Genomic DNA, 20,723 nt, shown 5'->3' with positions numbered 1-20,723 from the left:
TCCACTGTATAGTCATAATGGATTTGATTTAGATCATACCTGAATGGTCTAGTGGTTTTCTCCACTTCTTCAATTTCAGTCTAAATTTGGCCATAAGGAGTTCATGATCTGAGCCATAGCCAGCTCCCGGTCTTATTTTTGCTGACTGTATAGAGCTTCTTCATCTTTGGCTGCAAAGAATATAATCAATCTGATTCCGGTGTTGACCATCTGGTGATGTCCATGTGTAGAGTATTCTCTTAAGTTGTTGGGAGAGGGGTTTGTTATGTGACAGTAGAGCATCTTAAAGTCACCAGGTATGACTACATCCGTCTTCCCTGGTGGCTCAGATGGTAAAGCGTCTGCCTGCAATGCGGAAGACCCGGGTTCGATCCCTGGGTTGGGAAGATCTCCTGGAGAAGGAAATGGCAACCCACTCCAGTACTCTTGCCTGGAGAATCCCACGGACGGAGGAGCCTGGTAGGCTACAGTCCATGGGGTCACAAAGAGTCGGACACGACTGAGCGACTTCACTTTCACATGACTACACCCAGCTTTGTCTCTTGATCTCTGTGAGACCCTAAGTAAATCATTCTTTCTGAGCCTCAGTCTCCCTGCCTGTAAAATGGGATGAAGGTAAATGGTATCTGTCTCACACAGAAGTTGCAAGAATTAAATGGAAGTGCTTCACATAGTGAGTTTTCAGTGAGGTTAGTGACACATCAAGGGTCCAGTTTGCATGCCCAAATCCATCAAGTTCCATTGTTTCTACTTCCAAGTGTATTCTCAAACCCATCCACTTCTCTCCATCAAACATACCGTCTTAGTCCAGGTCACACATCCAGAAGACTTGAAATTGATCTTCTATTCAATTGGCTAAAAAAGTTCACTTGGGTTCCTCCATAACATCATACAGAAAATCCTAAATGAACTTTTTGGTCAACCCAATACTTCTATTCTTGTTCCCCAGAAATTCACTTCCCACTCAAGAGCCAAAGTAATATATTAAATTGGAAATCAGGTCAGATGGTGTCCCTGCTTTAGTCTTTCTCATTGAATCCAGGATCCAAGATCCATCTGCTTGACCATGGCTCTTTGGTCCCTATAGACCTTCCCTTGCAACCTTTTCTCATGCCTCTCCCCTCACTGCTTATCATCCCTTAGCCAAGTGGGTGTTCGGTCAGTTCCCCAAACTCAGCGAGTTCCTTCTGGGATCAGGCTCATGATGTCCTCCATCACCAGAACCCATCCTCGCCTCATCACAGAGCTCCCTTCTCGTCACTCAGATCTCCTCATAAATGCTTCCCCTGATCAAGGATCTTCCCTTTCATCCTCTATTTCATATCCTTGTATAGATAAAAGTTAGTTTATACAGCAGACACTTAGCACAATTTGTGATTATTTTGGTTATTTCGTGTGCATGTAAGTGACACAATTAGTGCTCTGCCTTTATCTTCTCAGGTCCCACTCCCATTTCTGTGCAATTCAGCTTCATTTCCAATAGCCAGCACCTGCAGTTCTGTTGGAAGACTTCCTTTGAGCTTCTAGAACATACTGTGCCCCTTGGGGTAGCTCTTAACCAATGACTGACAGGTATAGGGGTTTAAATGCCCCAGATCTCTCACCTCTTGGCCACAATAATTCTAAGGTCTGAGTTTTACACTGTTTCCCACAGTTTTTCCAAAGGGTTAAGCATCAGTAACCCATTGTGATGAGTGGCTTCAAAACACACCTTAACTAGTCACTTCCCTCTCCTGTATGAGGTCCCCATGCCCTGATCAATGTCCTCACACATCCCAAATGATCTACGAGCACTCAACTCTCGTGTCAGAGTCTGATTCCTGGGGGAACCCAACTAAGACCATGGCTTTTTTGTTCTTTTATTGATCCCAGTAGAGTGTACATTTTATGTCTGTCTGTTCATGGTTATATCCTGTGGTCTAGTTTTCTGCCTGGTACATAGTGAGAACACCCAATATATAATTGTGTAATGAGTACCTACTAGTGGTATTGCTACTGCAATGTAGCATTTTTTTCCTTTCATTGAGTTTAGTTTATACCACTAACCTACCTTGCTTCCTTGGTGGCTCAGATGGTAAGGAATCTGCCTGCAATGCGAGAGACCCAGGTTAGATTCCTGGGTCAGGAAGATCCCCTGGAGAAGGGAATGGCAACCTACTCTAGTATCCTTGCCTGGAGAATTCCATGGACAGAGAAGCCTGGACAGCTACAGTCCATGGGGTTGCAAAGAGTCGGACACAACTGAGCGACTAACACACATATCTTGCACCCACATAATGTTACATGTTTCTTCCCAAATGTACAGAATAAAAAATATTTGTCTTCCATAGTGCTTTCAAGAGTAGCATTCCTGTTACAGTATTGATTTAGCAAGGTTTATTACAGCTGGAGGCTCTTTATTGGAAGAGATCTCAAGAGACATTCTCTAAGACTGTGTCATTGCTTCCTGAAATTCCAGTGTGGAGATACTTCAGAGATCTTTCATAAGACAGAACTGCTTACTTTTTAGATAGATTAAGCAAAAGGCAACTGGATCCTGGACCAGGTGCTCCCAGTAGAATAAGATGGACAAGTATGCAAAAACAGGGGCAATACTAATATTAAACAGTAACAAAAATCACCAACACGTAGGAATGTAAATTTGTGTAGCCACTGTGGAGAATAGTGTGGAGGCTCCTCAAGAACCTGAAGATAGAACTACCACAAGATGCAGCAATTCCATTCCTGGGCATACATGTGAAAAATACCAAAACCTCTAATTTGAAAAGATACATGCACCCCAATATTCCTAGCAGCACTATTTACACTTGCCAAGATACGGAAGCAACCCAAGTGCCCACCAACAGGTGAATGAATGAAGAAGATGTGGTATACATATATACAATGGAATATTATTCAGCCATGAAAAAGAATGAAATTTTGCCACTTGCAACAATGTGTAAGTTGTGTCCAACTCTTTTGCAGCCCCATAGACTGTAGCCTGCCAGGCTCCTCTGTCCATGGGATTTCCCAGGCAACAATATTGGAGTGGATTGCCATTTCTTTCTCCAGGGGATCTTCCTGAGCCAGGGATTGAACCTGCACCTCCTGCATCAGCAGGTGAACTCTTCACCACTGAACCACCAGAGAAGCCTTGAAAAGGGAGAAATTTATGCATCTTTTTCTTTAAAACACAAATTCAAATACTTCTGAATCATTTCCATATTCTGTAAAATCTTTGATACAGTGGAATTCAGAGACTCAGAGAATCTGACTTTTTCTTTAACCATAGTAACTGCTAACATTTAGTAAGCACTCGGATGCATTTCATGTCACAGGGCTGGTTCTCAGCTAAGCCAGGATTAAAAGCTGACTTTCCTGAATTTCAGGCTCTATTTTTCCTTATCTATAATAGACCATTTTGCCTGTCCTGATGACAGGTTTCTGAAAGGAATGGAGCATAAATATTTTGTTTTAACTCTATTTAACTTCGAGAAAAGCAGACCAGCTTTGGATCAAAGCCTGACATGCCTCCTGATAACACATCTCCCCAAGGTTGCTCCTCCCACCCCCACTACTCCCACACACTTGTTTCCTTGATCAGCTTCTCCCTTTCCTCCTCCTTCCTCCCTGGTTTTTGTTGCCCCGTCTACATCTCGCATGCGTCTGTTCTGCCTTTCTCTATCCCTACCTTTCTCTTTTCTCTGACTCCATTTCCTCCTCTCTGGTCTCCCTCTCTATTCCCCCACTTAGACTCCCTTCTGCTACTTAAACCCTTCAATTTATGACCAAGTGGCATCCAGTTAAGACACAGCTTATCATGCACATGGAGCTGGATTGGTTAGAGATCACCTCATACTCTGGAAGTCTGTCAACCACATTAGAACGGTGGTGTTGGTGCCAACAGAAAGTGACCGGCAATGGCAGATGGTGTAGGGCTCCCTGGGGTGCCCAAGGGAGCACCATGCCTGTTCTGGACACCCTAACTGATCTTGTTAAGAGCCCAGCCGTTGGATGTAGGCAAACCTGGTTTAAATCCTGCCTCTTCTTTCATCCGTAAAATGAGAAAGCATCATGGACCTCCAGAGGTTACTGGGAGAATTCAAGAAAACCATACTTACTTCACAGTGTCTGGCACACGGTGTGTGCTGTGTGATGGTCATAGTTATTAAGGTGCTGATGAGCAATGTCCACCTCGCCCTCTGGCTTCTCTCTCTTTTGGTCCCACCCTCCTTGCCCAGGCCATCAGGACGAGCATTCCATGTGATGGAATTTGCCTGATTCTCTAGGTTGTGGGACAGCAAGTAAAACAGAGAAGTTAGAAAACCCAGGACCTGTCTCAACCGCAAAGTTCTATGATTGTGAAAAAAAACAAAACAAAACAAAACTTGGTTATTCAAAAACCTAAGAAAATGAAAAAATAAATAGAAACATGCATGCATGCTAAGCACTTCAGTCATGTCTGACTCTTTGTGACTCCATGGGCTGTAGGCAGCCAGGCTCCTCTGTGCCTGGGATTTCCCAGGCAAGAATGCTGGAGTGGGTTGCCATGCCTTCCCCAGGGATCTTCCCAACCATGGATCGAACTTGTGTCTTTTATGTCTCCTGTATTTGCAGGCGGGTATTTTACCTCTAGCACCACCTGGGAAGCCCCCAAAAGAAATGTATTTAATAGCAAATTCTTTTCCTTGCTCATGCAAAGGGAAGTAAAAGGAGTAGATGGAAAGTGTTCCTTTTGTGAAAATACAGGCCCCTGCATCCTGGGCCCTTTTTATGATCTCTCAAGAAGAAGAAAACACTGCCATCTCCTTCTGTTCTTCAATCATCCTATTCCTTCTTCCTTCCAGCATGCAACCAAATCTCCTTAGATTTCCCTCATCCACAAAAGTTCACCACTCCGAGGAGAAACTTGAAATCCAGAAGATTACCTCTCCTGCTTCTCCAGAGGGCCAGAAAGAGAAGTTTTCTCTTTTGCCCCTCCCTTTCCCTGCCATTTCCATATACTGAAGAAAAGCCCCAAATAAGATTTATGGCAGCCCTGCCGTTCTCCTATCCAGGCAGCTCGTTAATGTCACAGCCAAGCACCCTTTCTGAGCACAGCTCTGCAGAGATCTATTCCTGCTTCATACCCACTGACTCTGCTGCATTGCCTTGGCAACCAATTAAAATACTATGTGTGTGGCGATATCATCCTTAATTCTGCAAAAGCAGGGGAACCTGCTCAGAGGAATGCACTTGCCAGTTGTGGTATTCTCTCTATCTAGCTCCATACTGGTCTGACTTCTTTTTTTCACCTCTGAATCCTCTGCAAGCACTTATGTGCCATTCCTAACACACCTGGCCTTGAGTCAAGAAACACCCTGGTCAACAAGACGGGCTGAAAGGGATACAGGGGATGAGATAGCGGGGATGTCTTCCTCTTGTCTCAGGGGAAAACACCAGGGCCTTGAAGATGCTGAATCTAACTGCAGTTTCTTGCATTATCACCAACACTACGCATTCAGTACTTCAATATGTATTGAATGCTGGTTGCATTTCAGGCACTCTGCTGGGTACAGAGAAGATAAGACACCCCCTTAACCTCAGGAGCTTACATATGCTGGGAGGCTGGAGGGTAGCCTCTGAGAGCCTGAGGAGGAACCCGCGGCCGACTGGCTCGGGACTTGGGACAGAGGCCTGACTTCCTGGAGGAGCAAAAGGGACACTGAGATGGGAGGATGGGCTGCAGCTATGTGGCTATGTGGACCAATTTCCCAAACCACTTGCCTTCTCCAACACTGGCAGGTGGCTGATCACCTTAAACGAGGGTGGTTTGCATCAGGCACCCTGGGAAATATTTGCCTTATTTCTCCTTAGCTTCTCAGGGAAGGTTAACAGTGAATAATCCAAGCTCTCTCATTAATCCTCTTGGCTTTCCATGTTGTGAGGGTGAATGGCGGCCAAAAGGCATATTTTTTCAAACCAGCGGTGTGGGGACCATGATGCCAGGACTCCCCACCCAGTGTACAAGCCTCTCAGTGTATTTTGAGGTTTGCTGTCCTCAGTGTCATGGGTTGCTGTGAATGGTCAAGAATAAGAGTAGCTGCAGGGACTTCCCTGGTGGTCCAGTGGCTAAGACTCCATACTCCCAATGCAGGGTCTGGAGTTCAATCCCTGGTCAGGGAACTAGACCCCACATACCACATCTAAAGTGTTCACATGCAGCAGCTAAAAACCCCAGGTGCCACAACTAAGACCCGGTGCAGCCAAAAAAAAAAAAAAAAAAAATTAAAAACAACAAAGAAAAGACCAGCTGCATTTAGGTCTTCCCTGGTGGCTCAGTGGTAAAGAATCCGCCTGCCAATGCAAGAGATGCGGGTTTATCCCTGGGTCAGGAAGATTCCCTGGAGAAGGGAATGGCAACCCACTCCAGTATTCTTGCCTGGAGAGTCCCATGGACAGAGGAGCCCGGTGGGCTACAGTGCATGGGATTGCAAAGAGTCAGACATGACTGAGTGACTAGACAACACGCTGCATTAAAAAAAATAAAATAAAATGCAACCTCAACAACTGCCCTGAACACAAACACAGGATTGCTCAGTTTTGATCTGCAGTCATTTTCTCCCACTGTGTTTTCTTATATGAGCTCTGCTTGAGCACAAACCTCGTATGTGTGAAGTAGACAAAATGGTAGCAGTCATCTCAGATTTGTAGAGTTAAATGAGATTCTGGAGATTCTGTAGTAAAGAGTGCTTTACCCAGTGCCTGACATAGTAAGTCCTTTGTTTTAACACTTATTACCTGCCTCGTAATTATGACCTTAGGTGGCTGCCTCCCAAAAGTCCATGTGCTCTTTAAGGCAGGGTTTCAGCCATTTTGGTGAATTACTCAGTTTTCCTGGGTCTCTTCCATGTGTACATGTTAATAAGAATCATATATTATTTGCTTTTGTTCTTCACTAGAGCCTGGCATTGGGTCTTACTCATAAAAGGCATCCTGTATATACTTGCTGATTGAATGAGGCATAGGAAATAATAATAATGCCTCACAATTATTATCAAGAAGTAGTATGTGTCACGCCCTGTGCTAAGAACTTTACAAGAACTGTCTTGACTTATCCTCCAAATGAAGCCACGATCACTGTGACCCCCATGTCTTCAATGCAATAAAACAGCAGGCTGACCGCAATAAGCGTGGTAGTGCTTTACAAGCTAACCTGCCTGGGTGAGTGCAAGCAGACAGCTCACCCTTACTAGGAGCTCACCTCGTCCAGACCCTGTGCTAAGCACTTTCCAGGAACTGCCTCCTTGAATCCTCCCAAGAACCCTAGGAGCTAAGTTTCCTATTTTCATCTTGTAACAATGATGCTCAGAGCTACTAAACGACTTGACCAGAAGCATACAGCCAGCACACATGAATGGAGAGCCTTGGTTCTGAATCACAGCACACACATACACACACACCAGGAGGCAATGAGGAGCTATTAACTGGTACCGAGTTTCAGTATGGGATGATGAAAATTTCTGGAGACAGATGGATAGTGGTGATGGGTGCACAGCAACATAAATATCCTTACTGTGACGCCCTATACACACAAAAATGCTAAAGATGCCAGTTTTATGTTCTCTATATTATATACATGTGTGACATAGGTTTATCAGCCTGAGAGGTGCAGGAGCCATGTTCCTACCTGAAATGCTGCTTCCCTCATGGAGGAGGCCAGGCCAATTTAGTACATTACTCACTGGCAAATTCTTCTGATGCTCCGTCCTTTCTGTCACTGGGGCTAAGTATAAATTAACTCACTATGAATATTTTTCCCACCATCAGAGGAGTACATTGCATTTGTGGATTCCAATACAGGAATTTGGTCATATATGGAAACACATTTCCTCTCTTCTTAGGGTTAACAATTCATGAGCTAAGTGGCTTTGAACTTGGCCCACTATGTTTTCTGGGCAGTATGGTCTGTCTGTCACCCCAAAGGTATTTAATAAGGTGATTCACCTCCAGAATATTTCATCCACCACGTGGCTTTATGCCTAATATAATATGCTGCTCATTCCTCATAGAGCTTTGTCATGGCTCAATTCAGGAAGAGCTCATTTCCACATTATGAGGGGTTATTATTCCATGACTCCATAAAGTCTACCAAAAACATGAATGTGTTCATTCATTAATTCAAGAAACATTTGAGGGTTCCTAATCTGGGCCAGGCTGTAGGTATGTGCTCCAACCATGGTACTGAGACCCAGACCAGGACAAGTTGCCTGTTGTGCTGATGCTCGGATAAAATATTGGAAAAATGACAGAGATCTAAAGTGAACTCAGCTGCTATTTGAGTCCTGGACTCTGAGCCCATGAGCACTCCCGCTGTGAACTTTCAATGGTGTGAGCTTTCAAGATGGAGCCTGGCACATAGCAGGCACCTAGAAGCAGTCTGTTGAATGCCCTGGCTTCTGAGCCAGGCATCGGGAGCAGTGTGACCCTGGCAGCTGACACAGACCCAAGTTGCAGGAAGCAGCTCATGACGAATAGACTTGTCTTTCCCTGCCCCGTGCTCCCCCCTTGCTGCGGATGTGCTGGCTAGTGCTCCTGCACGCTGGGGTTGTCAGGTAACCTGACCATTTCAATGAAAAACAGTGGTCCGTCTGCCAGTGAAGTGGGAACTGCTCCTCATTTTACCCAGGGAGCTTGGCCATCTCTTCAGAGCAGAGATATCTTGTTTGGCTGCTCTGAATCCATCAGGTAGATACAACCCATAGGCCACGTGATTATGTGGAAGCAGACACAGAGAGACTTAATTACAGAGTAATTGACATGTGCCTTCCTAGTGGTGGTTTTGAAGCAGATAACCAGTCATGCCAACTCCTCTCCACCTCTTTCTCCCTCTCTTCCAACTTCCATTCTGTTCAAGATATCCCATCTTTCATAGCCCTCACGTGCCCAGACTAGACCCTGCCTTTTCATTCTCTGACTGTGTCCTTCCTACCATTAAAATGTCCATATTTTTTAAAGGATGTTTCTTTCCCTTAACCTGAACCACCTCCTCATCTGACATTTTCATAAACCAATATCTTTTGAGTCTGACTTCTTTGTCTTAATCACTTTATTCGGTTATATATATATACACCAAAAATGTACTCTTTTTAAGTGTATGATTTGATGAATTTAGACAAACCTATATAACACCACATAAAACATTTGCATTACCCAAAAAGCACTATAGTTTGCCATTTCTGGAATTTTATATAAATGGAATCAGACAATATGTACTCTTCAGTAAGACAGTCCTTTTTTCATATCTTAACATTTCTAAAATTGGATGTATCTTACAGTGAACATCTAATATAGTAGTGCTTTTTAAATTCCCTTTATGGCTTTAACTAAATAATGTATCTTATAATAGATAATATCTTTGAATCAGGGATATGTATGTATATATTTATACACATATGCTTAATACATGTATCTAATTAGTTGGTTTTTTCTTTGGAGGGAATGATGCTGAAGTTGAAACTCCAGTACTTTGGCCACCTCATGCGAAGAGTTGACTCATTGGAAAAGACTCTGATGCTGGGAGGGATTAGGCGCAGGAGGACAAGGGGACGACAGAGGATGAGATGGCTGGATGGTATCACTGACTCGATGGACGTGAGTCTGAGTGAACTCCGGGAGTTGGTGATGGACAGGGAAGCCTGGCGTGCTGCGATTCACGAGGTCGCAAAGAGTCAGACACGACTGAGTGACTGAACTGAACTGAACTGACCATCAGACAGTAAGCACTGAGAAGGTAGAATCTTTATTTTCTTGTGTAGATTCCCAAAGTACCTATGGCTGACTACTGACAGAAGCTAGGGGACTTCGTTGATGGTCCAGTAGTTAAGATTCTGTACTTCCAATGCAAGGGATGTGGGTTTGATCCCTGGTGGGTGAACTAAGACCCCATATAATGTGTGTCATGACCAAAAAATAAAATGATAGGAGCTAAATAAATACTGCAGAAACTGGTGGTAGCAAGTTTCAAACAGTTTTCCAAAAATATCTTCTAACGACAAAAACTTGCCTACAACTCTTCTTGGAATGCATCAATAGTCTCTAATTGTAATAGGAATTTTCTTTGAGGGCTCAGCTATCTCTGCATTAGTACAAGACAACATTTCCCAAAATTTGTTCTGTGGACAATTAATATAACTCAAGGCACTAATAAAAGTCTTAGGGTTACCACTGTCACAGGAATTTGGGAAACGTTTCTTATCATTGTCTGCTCCTTGGAGATTCACCATTCTTTAGCACTAAAAGGACAGAAAAGTCCTGCAGCAAAGACAAAAGGTTTAACTCTGTTTCAACCTCAGGTTTCTTTGACTCTGGAGCTTTATGGAACCTCCATTAACCACTTACATAACACAGTTTGTCAAAGACAGGTCTAACACATAAGCATAGATTTGAAAATGAGAAAGAGGAACTTCCCTGGTGGTCCAGTGGTTGAAAATCTGCTTTCCAATGCAGGGGACACAGGTTTGATCCTTGGTCCAGGAACTAAAATCCCATATGCCACAGGGCAACTAAGCCTGAGCACCACAGCTACTGAGCCTAGGTGTTCTGGAGCCCATGCTCTATAGCAAAAAAAGCCCTGTGCGATGCAACTTAGAGAAATCCTGTGTGCCCAATGAAGGGCCTGGACACCTCAACAAAGACCCAGAGCAGTCAAAATAAAATAATAAAAATAAACTAAATTAAATAAATGAAAAAGGGGAAAGATATTGAGATCGAAGAGAACCATATATGAGCTGGTCCCTGCTCAGCCAAAAGCTATGCAGTGGCATCTGGAATGAGATAGATGGGGATGCTGTTTGTGTGTCAAGGGCTGAACAAGCACTTTCCCTTGTTCCATACTCTCTTCATAGTATGAAGGGACACGTGGGCAGACAACCTTTCCTAAGAGGCATCGAAACAACACAAAGTATGCACTGCCTAATCCCTTAGGTGACACGCCCCAGTGCACATGATGGATAATTGAGGTTGAGTAAGGAGAACCTTCCGCCCCAGCCATCTGCTTGGGCCATCTCCACCAGGGGATGCACTGCTGTTTGTCTACTGGCCGGATACCTCTAACTGATGAGAAAACTGAAGCAGTTAATAGAATAGTTTGCTAGAACAGAGAGAAGTCCACCCACAGGAATTACCCTGATTGCTTAAATGAGGGCAAAATCCTTCTCCACAATAGCACTGACCCAATATACACAGACACAAAGGGACATCAGAGCAGGCCAGGTGAAAATCATGTAGAGACTCAAAGAAATGTACAAGAGCTTCCTTTCATTTTTAAAAATATTGTTTTAAACATTGGCATACAGTAAAATTGACTTTTTCCCCTCCTGGCATATATTCGTATGAATATTAACACATATATAGATTCATTTAACTGCCACCGCAAACAGGATACAGGATAGTCCCTTCATCCCATAAAACTCCCTCACGCTATCCTTTATAAATCTTCTCCCAACCCATAACCCCTGGTCACCACTGAAAACCACACTTTTTCATCACTGTAGTTTTGTCCCTTTGCTTTTGGGCTATACCACTTGGCATGTGGGATCTTAGTTCTCCAACCAGGGATCGAACCCAGGCCACCTGCATTGGGAGCATGGAGTCTTAACGATCGGACTGCCAGGGAAGTCCCTAGTTTTGTCTTTTCACGAACCCCTTTTTCTTTTGTTATCCCCTTCGCTTAATTTTTGAACAGAGGTCTCTGTATGTTTATGTGTGGGTACAAAGAGCTCCAAATCCAGTGCTCCAAACTTTGTCCTTTATTGTTACCGTTTTGTTACTTAACATTCACCATAGTATACTAAGCATTTTACGTACATCATCTCATTGTAGCCTTATGACATATGTACACCGTTAATATCACCATTGCACAAATATGGAAACTGGGGATCAGAGAGGTTAAGTGATTCGCCTGAGGCCTCACAACTCAAAAGCAATTGAATACCAGCACAAACTCAGCTCTGTTTGGCCACAGTCCTTAAACAGGAATCAGTGAAATGGGGAGGACTGTAACTAAGAGGGTGGTATATTGACAGAGGTTGGGGGTCAAGCCAGTTTGGAGCCATATGGTTTTGTAAAAGGTTTGCAAATGTGGGAGGAGCCGGAGAACTATCTGGGTCTCCTGACTTCTCAAACTTGGCTCCTCCACTTGCCACATCCAGGCCTCGCTGACCCAGTGCCATCTGCCTGCTATCTTCAGGGGCTTAGGATGGTTCTAACTGCCTTGTAAATTTAGCAGAGATGACCATGTGTGTCCCAGCACTGCTGTAGGACACAGCAGCTGAGACCCAGGAAAGGGCCTGGATGCCCTTTGTTTTCTCCCCAGCCTCAGTTCCCCCCTGTGCCTTCTGACCTCATTTTTCCATCTCAGCTGCTTGCCACACCAGCTGAAGAAGTCTCTAGGACACAGCCACCTGGTCTGTGTGCTGGAGGTGGCAGGTGTGTTCTCGCTGAGGTAGGGCGAGCAAGATAAGAATGTGTGTGGTTGGCATGATGTTTAACAAAGAAGGGAGAGAGTCTGGCCCTGCAAGACCCAGGATGGCGACATTTGTGTTGGGGATAGAAAGATGCAGGGGAAAGGAAAGACAGATGCTAAGGAGGCGTTGGCAATGCTGGGAAGCTGGACCAGGTTGTTGCTCTGTGTATGGTGTTTTGCTGAGCTCGCCATTTGCAGAAGAGAAGCTGGCGAGTATTGTTTTCTCCTAGAATCCATTCCTAGCTCCTAAAGGGTCTTGGAAATGAGCTACCAAGCCAGCTCATGCTGGGAGGAATTACACACCTGAATTATGGCCTCACATCCTTTGGAGACACACATACCAACCAAAAATCAGGGTACCAAAGACCGTCTCTGGGGGACACTTGATTAACAGGAGATGGTGCATAATTTAGTGTGGAAAGTCTTGAGTTGCTTTAATAACAATAACAATACCAGCTAAAATTTATTGAGCACATAATATGAACCAGTCACGGTGCTGCAAGCTAAGTGACATGAATTGTCTCATTTATTTCTCCCCAAAAACCCTCAGCCAAAGCCTTTGACTGTGTGGATCACAATAAACTGGAAAATTCTAAAAGAGATGGGAATATCAGACCACCTGACCTGCCTCTTGAGAAATCTGTATGCAGGTCAGGAAGCAACAGTTAGAACTGGACATGGAACAACAGACTGGTTCCAAATAGAAAAAGGAGTACGTCAAGGCTGTATATTGTCACCCTGCTTATTTAACTTCTATGCAGAGTACATCATGAGAAACGCTGGACTGGAAGAAACACAAGCTAGAATTGAGATTTCTGGGAGAAAATCAATCACCTCAGATACACAGATGACACCACCCTTATGGCAGAAAGTGAAGAGGAGCTAAAAAGCCTCTTGATGAAAGTGAAAGGGGAGAGTGAAAAAGTTGGCTTAAAGCTCAACATTCAGAAAACTAAGATCATGGCATCTGGTCCCATCACTTCATGGGAAATAGATGGGGAAACAGTGGAAACAGTGTCAGACTTTATTTTTCTGGGCTCCAAAATCATTGCAGATGGCGACTGCAGCCATGAAATTAAAAGATGCTTCCTCCTTGGAAGAAAAGTTATGACCAACCTAGATAGCATATTCAAAAGCAGACATTACTTTGCCAACTAAGGTCCGTCTAGTCAAGGCTATGGTTTTTCCTGTGGTCATGTATGGATGTGAGAGTTGGACTGTGAAGAAAGCTGAGTGCCGAAGAATTGATGCGTTTGAACTGTGGTGTTAGAGAAGACTCTTGAGAGTCCCTTGGACTGCAAGGAGATCCAACCAGTCCATTCTGAAGGAGATCAGCCCTGGGATTTCTTTGGAAGGAATGATGCTAAAGCTGAAACTCCAGTACGTTGGCCACCTCATGTGAAGAGTTGACTCATTGGAAAAGACTCTGATGCTGGCAGGGATTGGGGGCAGGAGAGGAAGGGGACGACAGAGGATGAGATGGCTGGATGGCATCACGGACTCGATGGATGTGAGTCTGAGTGAACTCCGGGAGTTGGTGATGGACAGGGAGGCCTGGCGTGCTGCGATTCATGGGGTTGCAAAGAGTTGGACACGACTGAGTGACTGAACTGACTGAGCAACCCTCAGAGGTAGGTACTGCTATTATCTCCAGGTTTCAGAAGGGGAATTGGAGGCTGGTCCTGAGGTTCATCCAAAGTATGCAACTATCGAGAGGCAGAATCAGAATCTGAATTGTGGCTTTTTCAATGCCTAACTTTGCAAGTTTTTAGCTTCACTGCTTTCCTGCCTGTTCTAAATCAGAAATATTATTAAAGGGTAGTGGAGGAAGGAGAAAGAGCGATCAGCAGTTCAGAAGCCCATAATCTTCTCGAAGACTTGCAAAGTTCCTTTGGCTCGGTCAAAATATGGGAAGGAATAAGAACCAGTGACATCAGCACTGACATGGGTCCTCCAGGAGTCTGTTGATCTTACCTATTGGCTTGAAATAATTGCATGCTGTAGAAACCTACAGCCATTTATCAAGTTTTCTTTTTACACAACTGGCTTGGGAGGGTTTTAGACAGGTAGGCACAATGGACTATTTTTGTTTTTCTCTCTTGGGTTGGCACGATGAAGTGTGGCTCTTGGTTCCACCCTGGCATACTGGCTAGCACAGAAAGTACCAGACCCCTTTGAGCCAACAGAAAGATCTCGATGAGCTTGTTTTTTAGATGAGGCAAGGTGAGCAGAACAGACTGTGGACTTAAAAAGCTCCTGAACAGGAAATTAAATGAACTCTTTGAGAATGTCACCTTAACACTGAGTCCTCTGGAAGAGGTATTTTGCAAAATGGTACCCCATGACAACAGGTTGTTTATGCCTGATTAGTAGAGTACTTTATACTTATTTTTACACTGGCCTGGACTCCTTGTAGACTCAAGTTCAATAATAACACCTATTACACTCTCCTGCAAGGACTATCACTCCTGCTGTGTTTTGTAGAATGTCTCATGCACGACAGGGCACAATAAATAGTCAATAATAATGTTTACTATGATAATGATCTTCCAAATGCCTTTCATCTAAGGATCTCAAAGTGCCTTGAAAACACTCATTAGTTAAGCCTCACCATGCCTCTCCACTCTTATAATACATTTTCCCATTTTACAGAATTTTAAATTGAGACCCAGCAAGCTGAAGTGGCTTGCCCACAGTCATATAGTCAGTTTAAATGAATGATAATGATGATGCTTTGCATTTACCCAGCATAGGTTTTCTAAAGTGATATGAGTATGTTGTAGAGATAATGTTTACACTATCCTGGAGGAAGAAGGGTAGCAAATATTATTAAGAGTTGACTGGGTTGGGTAAACTGAGGCCAAGAGGGCAAGTATCTTGATGAGGGTTTGACTGAGGATGTAAGGCCGCACCTCCGCCTCTCAGAACAGTGTGTAGACTCTCAGATAATCTGCAATTGTCTGAACCCAGGGATGCACCATTGCTTTAACACTTCAGGAGAGTCAGCTAGATTTGGGGAGAGTAAAACAGGATGCAGAATTATAGCTGTATTTACATCCAGGAATAGTTTGTTCACATCCCCACTGAGAGAGTCAAAAGGTATGAAATGAGCCACATGGAGAAAGGTGGGCTCAGGAAAGGGAGGGAATGGGTGAGGGTGTGGAGTGGCCCCCGGCTCTGCCCTCTCATAGAGCATCTTCACTAAACCAGGTGCTGCTGGAAAGCAGGTGCCCTCAACGGCTTGGTTTGTTTTAGCCTCATGGCAGGACTCGGTCCAGTGCAGCTCAGAGGATGGGCACAACCCCGTCACCCGCCCCTTGGTCTGAAGTGATGGGTCCTCGTGAAAGACTTCCAGGGACATGCAGGTTCTTACTGGCTGTCTCTTATTCCTATAAGAGAATAAGAGCTCTAGTTCCTATAGCTCCCCATGCCAGGAGGGACCTGGGAATTTGCTGTGGTTCAAAAAGTAGGTAGCTGTGGATCCATCTGTTGCTACCTTTTCTTAGCAACATAGCCACATCAAAAAGAAGAAAGCATGCACAAAAATATGCGAAGATGATAGGGGACTTGCCTCCTCCCAGTCTCCCAGCACTCTCTGAGTGATGGATGATACTCCACCCTGCAGGGAGGCAAGTCAGACTTTGCAGGGTGAGGAAGGAGACAGGTTGCTGGGTCTCAGGAATTCAAAGGGAGATCTGCTGACCCGAGGTTCAGCCTGATGCTCTGTAAACACAGCCTGCCTGAGAAAGCTGGAGCCCCTACCCCTCCTCTTCCAAGCCTGTGGATTCTGATTGATGACTAGACCTAGGGCTAATAAGGAGCCTTAAAGGAGGGCACCAAGCCCTTTTGTGGAATGTGTTCTCACACAATGGCAATAAAAAGTCTGCTGTGAAGAAATCTCACTGAAGCCTGGTTTCTTCCTGCTCTCCTTTTGGAAAGTTTCCACACTACCCTGCTGCATGGGTGGCTTAAGGGTGCAGGGAGCCCAGGGAGTAATAGGCTGTTGAGAAGAATATTTTGGAAACTTGTCCTGAATGCACTCCCGAGCCTATTGTCCTTCGTTGGGAAGGAGTCCGGGGAAGACCCTCCCACCCTCTGATACTCTTCACAGCAGGGAGTCATGGTTAAAGTCGTGGTTAACTGCCAGGGTTAAAGCTTGCTTTATGTGGCAGTTTACAGAATTTCTGAGTATGCCAACCACCCACCCATGGTGTGCCACGCCCACTTAGACACACTGACTCTGGGGATGACAGCCAATAATCCTCTTGGAGCCACAGGACCATGATCTTCTCTTGAGTTATCCCCTTCCCCAGCTTCCCAGAATGAGGCTCACAGGCAGGTCATATAAAGTCCTGAGGATGTGCCCACAAGGCTGGACAGGACGATTCACGTTGTCCAAACACAAAATGCATTACTGGGTGATCTCCTGTGGCTCACCTGGGGCGCTTCATTTTTCATGGCAGGCTCTGATGTGCATTTTCTGTATGGTTTATCTTTGGGGCTTCTGTACATGTCGGTTGTACTTCACAGCCCAGCCTTTCCTGTCAATCACTCCACCCACATAGATGCTTCCTTCCTGATCGAACTTTGTGCGTCCAGTGTCTTGATAACTTTGAGTGATTGTGAACGAGCATTGTCATCATGGCACTTTATGACTGGGAGTGGCAAGATGGATTTGGGTAAAATGCAAACAAAACCTGACATTTAGTAACTTCTCTGAGATTGCAAAAGTGACAAGCAGTTGGATTTGTTTTTCTTTTTCTCATCCTCTGTGCATTTCCCATGCCCTGGTTTGGCCTCAGAACAGCAGAAATGAAAGACCAAGAATATAATCAAAGGACTTCCCAGGTGGTCCAGTGGTTCAGAATCTGCTTGCCAATTCAGGGAATACGGGTTGGATCCCTGGTCCTGGAAGATCCCACATGGCAGTAGTAACTAGGCTGTGTACCACAACTACTGACGCAGGCTCTAAGCCGGTGCTTCCAAACAAGAGCAGCCACTGCAATGAGAAGCCTGCACACCACAAGAAAGACCCAGTGTAGTAAAAAATAAACAAATAAATAAACAGTCAAGAAGGCTTTCCATGTTCTACCACCTTCTGGACCAGAAGCAGTGAGGACCTGGGTAGCTTTAAGAATTTTAAAAGTTCCTGATTGGACTGGATAGGCTCAGGGTTCCACTGAGTCTCAGTACGACAATCACCACCCACAGAAACTTATCCTCAGGGAATCCTCGGCAGCGGCTCTTTGAAACAGAGCTAAAAGAAGAGAAGCCCCAGCTGCTGGCGTGCACAAACCCAACCTCCAAGGAAACACGAAGGAACAGATGAGATCTTTCTTACCCCATCCATGTGGATTCTGACGTTAGGCACCAGCCGGAAAGGACTGCACTGCGGACCTCTGGGGTGAGTCCTGCTCCTCCTGCCGTCCTGCGGGGTCAGCACGCCAGGCCGGCGGAAGGACCCCCCTCTCCCCGAGCCCTGTCCGGCCCGCACGCCGTCCAGGAGGCGCACGAGCAGCAGGTTGGCTGGCAGCGCCTCGATGCTGCAGAACACCAGGGTCCTGCACTCGGGGCACCTCAGCTCCTTGTGGGCCTTGAAAATCCTCTGGAGACATGGCTTGCAGAAGGTGTGCTGGCAAGGGAGAACTTTGGCGGTGACATCGAGCTTTTCAAGGCACACGGGACACTCCAGAAGATCAAGTAACGTCACGTCATCCATTTTATTTTAAAACTCCAGTCCTGATCTGGAGGGGCAGAGTCCACATGGTCTGGTCAGCTGAGCCAGTGGGGGTAGAGACGGGGCTTCTTGAGAGCGTCAGGATGCCCGCTTGTCTGAAGGAGAAAGGAAGACGGAAAAAATTGTGATTGCCTTCAGAGGTATATCCCACCTACAGGAGGCAGAGCCTCATAAGGCGGTTCGCAGGGACTTCGTTTCCGCACCCAAGTTTCAGATGACTCATTCTGATTCAGTGCTAGCAGGTAGAGACCTCGACTCCTGCCTGCTGGAGGATGCGAGGGAGCAGCTAATACAGCTTCTGACTGCTTGCTGGACTAACTTACTCATTGCCTCTCCGTGAGCAAGGCGAGAGAAGGGAGACAGAACTGACCCGGGGCTCCAAGGAGGAAGCTTTCCAGCAGTCCGTCTGGATCTCAAATGAAAGGCCCCTCAGGATGTAATTTCCCTGAAGCTATTTTCTCTCTTTCTCTTCTTTAAGTGTATCTGTTCTCTGCATCACACTGATAACAAGCTGTTTACATAAGTGTATGGGAATCTCCCGTAGTTGTAGAATTCTGTCCTTCACAGTACATCTTCCCCCTTTATTTTGTTCTAGCAATGTACAATTTCTACGAGAACCTAATTTTCAAAAATTGTTTTGCCTCAACTCCAGGCTGTGGAGCTTGAAAGTTTTTTCTTTCTTTTCGTTCCTCTTTTTTTCGCCTTCTTACCTTGATTATCTTAGCCTCAGAGACACCATCCCTCCCATAGATAAAGTTGCACAGCCTGTTTTGTTACTTTGACAACTGTTCTGTTTCAACTGAAGCAGGTAGGAATTTGGGATTGTGGTCACAGCCTGCAAGAACCAAGATGGGGCAGCCAATACAGGGGTGTGTGTGTGTGTGTGTGTGTGTGCGCGTGTGTGTATTCTGAACAGTTTCCTTGTGGGTGTCTGAGAAGTCCCCCTCTTAAGGAAAGTGGCTTGGGAACAGGTCCCGATCCCTCTCAGCTCCAGGGCTTAGGGGAACGCTAGCGGGAGGGTTGGCAAGAGCCAGTGGCCCCACTGGTGGAGACAGGCAGACAGGACAAGCCAGGCTGGGAGAAGGCGCCCGCCCTCCTGAGACAGCTCCAAAGATGTCAGCACGCGGAGGTGTGCGGGGTGGGGGCCACTAACCTTGAGCTGGCCACCAGGGTCTGAGTTCAGCTCAGCACTGTCCTCGATGCTCCGCCAGGCTCCCTCCACCGGCTTCCGTTTCCCCTGGAGCTGCTGCTGCCGCCGCTTTGAAAACTTTAGCTCGAGTCTTAACTCATTTCAGGGATCGCCTTACCCAGCCCGGTTAACGCTTTCACCGCCGTTCTGCCCTTTGCGCTCTCACGCTCTGCTACCAATCGATTCTTCCTTTGTGGGAGTCGATTTCAGGGAAAAGATTACAAGCGGGTAAAATACAAGTCAATTTCCTCTAAGGTTAAGTACTGACAAAGTTTATACTTCCCCTTCCTCATTTTCTGTCCTTTCCCGGAAATTGAAACACACTCAAGTTATGAACATGCCAAGGTGATTGTGTTTATTTCAAACCTTTATGAGGATTTCCTAAAAAGTTCAAACGTATTAAGGTAGCTGTGAACACAAAGATAAACCGGTCACCTAAAAAGTACTGCTCTATAAAATCAGCCAGTCCTTGAACTGTGAGATTTGAGACGGACTTGAGCGATCTGTTTGCTCAATCTTATGAAATTAAAAACACGAAACAAAACAACAGTGTTGTGGTAGTCCAGACACATCCTTGAAAAATCAAAGGACAGGAGGGCTTAAAAAAAAAAGGAAAGTAGAAATTACCTGGTGGTCTAGTGGTTGGAATTCTGAACTTTCTCTGCTAAGGGCTGGGTTTGGCCCCTGGTTGGGAAGCTAAAATCCCACAAGTCACCAAGCTATGTAGCATGGTGCAAATAATAATAATAAATTTAAAAAGGTAAAAAGAAAAAGTAATATTCCAGCTTCTCTTATCCTACCCACTGGAGCCTTTTTTAGCCCCCAATAATGCTTATACTTCTATTTCTTGATTTATCAATAGTATATTTCATTTAACACTTTAACACTACACTACAAAGTTATCCAATAAAGTAAATAATAATCATCATCATTAATACCTAACAACAGAGTAGTGTAGCCCTTATCTGTGCCAAGTACTGTTGTAAATATTTTATCTTCATGAACTCATATAATCCTTCTATCAGCCCAATGATACACTGGCCTCTTACCCTCATTTTATGAAGAAGGGAACAGAGACCTGAGACATTAAATAAGTCATCCCAAGAGACACGGTGATCTGTGGCCTTCACTACTATGTCCTGTGGTGACACAGCTTTAAGAGGAGGAGAGATGGTTGAGGTGAGCTGGACCTCATCTAAGACAGCAGAAAGTCAAGAGATAATGACGAAAGTGACCGATCAAATTCTTTGGCAGATGAGGCAGCTGAGAGATTCTTGAAGTTGGGAGATTCCTTGAAGTTGCCCAGTAAGCTA

At 45.1% G+C, this 20,723-nt stretch overlaps 1 protein-coding gene across 3 annotated transcripts in view; it reads right to left on the bottom strand.

The window, feature by feature from the left end:
* The window catches only part of SH3RF2 (SH3 domain containing ring finger 2), a 146,161-nt gene extending 126,450 nt beyond the window's left edge, over positions 1–19,711 (bottom strand). For all 3 annotated transcript variants that reach the window (XM_069592335.1, XM_069592336.1, XM_069592334.1), the window contains exons 1-2: positions 19,375–19,711; positions 17,826–18,316 (exon numbers count right to left, since the gene is read on the bottom strand). In XM_069592335.1, coding sequence (XP_069448436.1) covers positions 17,826–18,203 — 378 coding nt within the window. In that variant the 5' untranslated portion in view covers positions 18,204–18,316; positions 19,375–19,711. The remainder of the gene's footprint in view (positions 1–17,825; positions 18,317–19,374) is intronic.
* Positions 19,712–20,723: the final 1,012 nt, after the last annotated feature.

Source organism: Ovis canadensis, chromosome 5 (assembly GCF_042477335.2).
Source record: "Ovis canadensis isolate MfBH-ARS-UI-01 breed Bighorn chromosome 5, ARS-UI_OviCan_v2, whole genome shotgun sequence".
In the NCBI taxonomy this organism is placed as follows: domain Eukaryota; kingdom Metazoa; phylum Chordata; class Mammalia; order Artiodactyla; family Bovidae; genus Ovis; species Ovis canadensis.
Note: the sequence above shows the minus strand (reverse complement) of the source record. Positions and strands in the feature narration are given on the sequence as shown.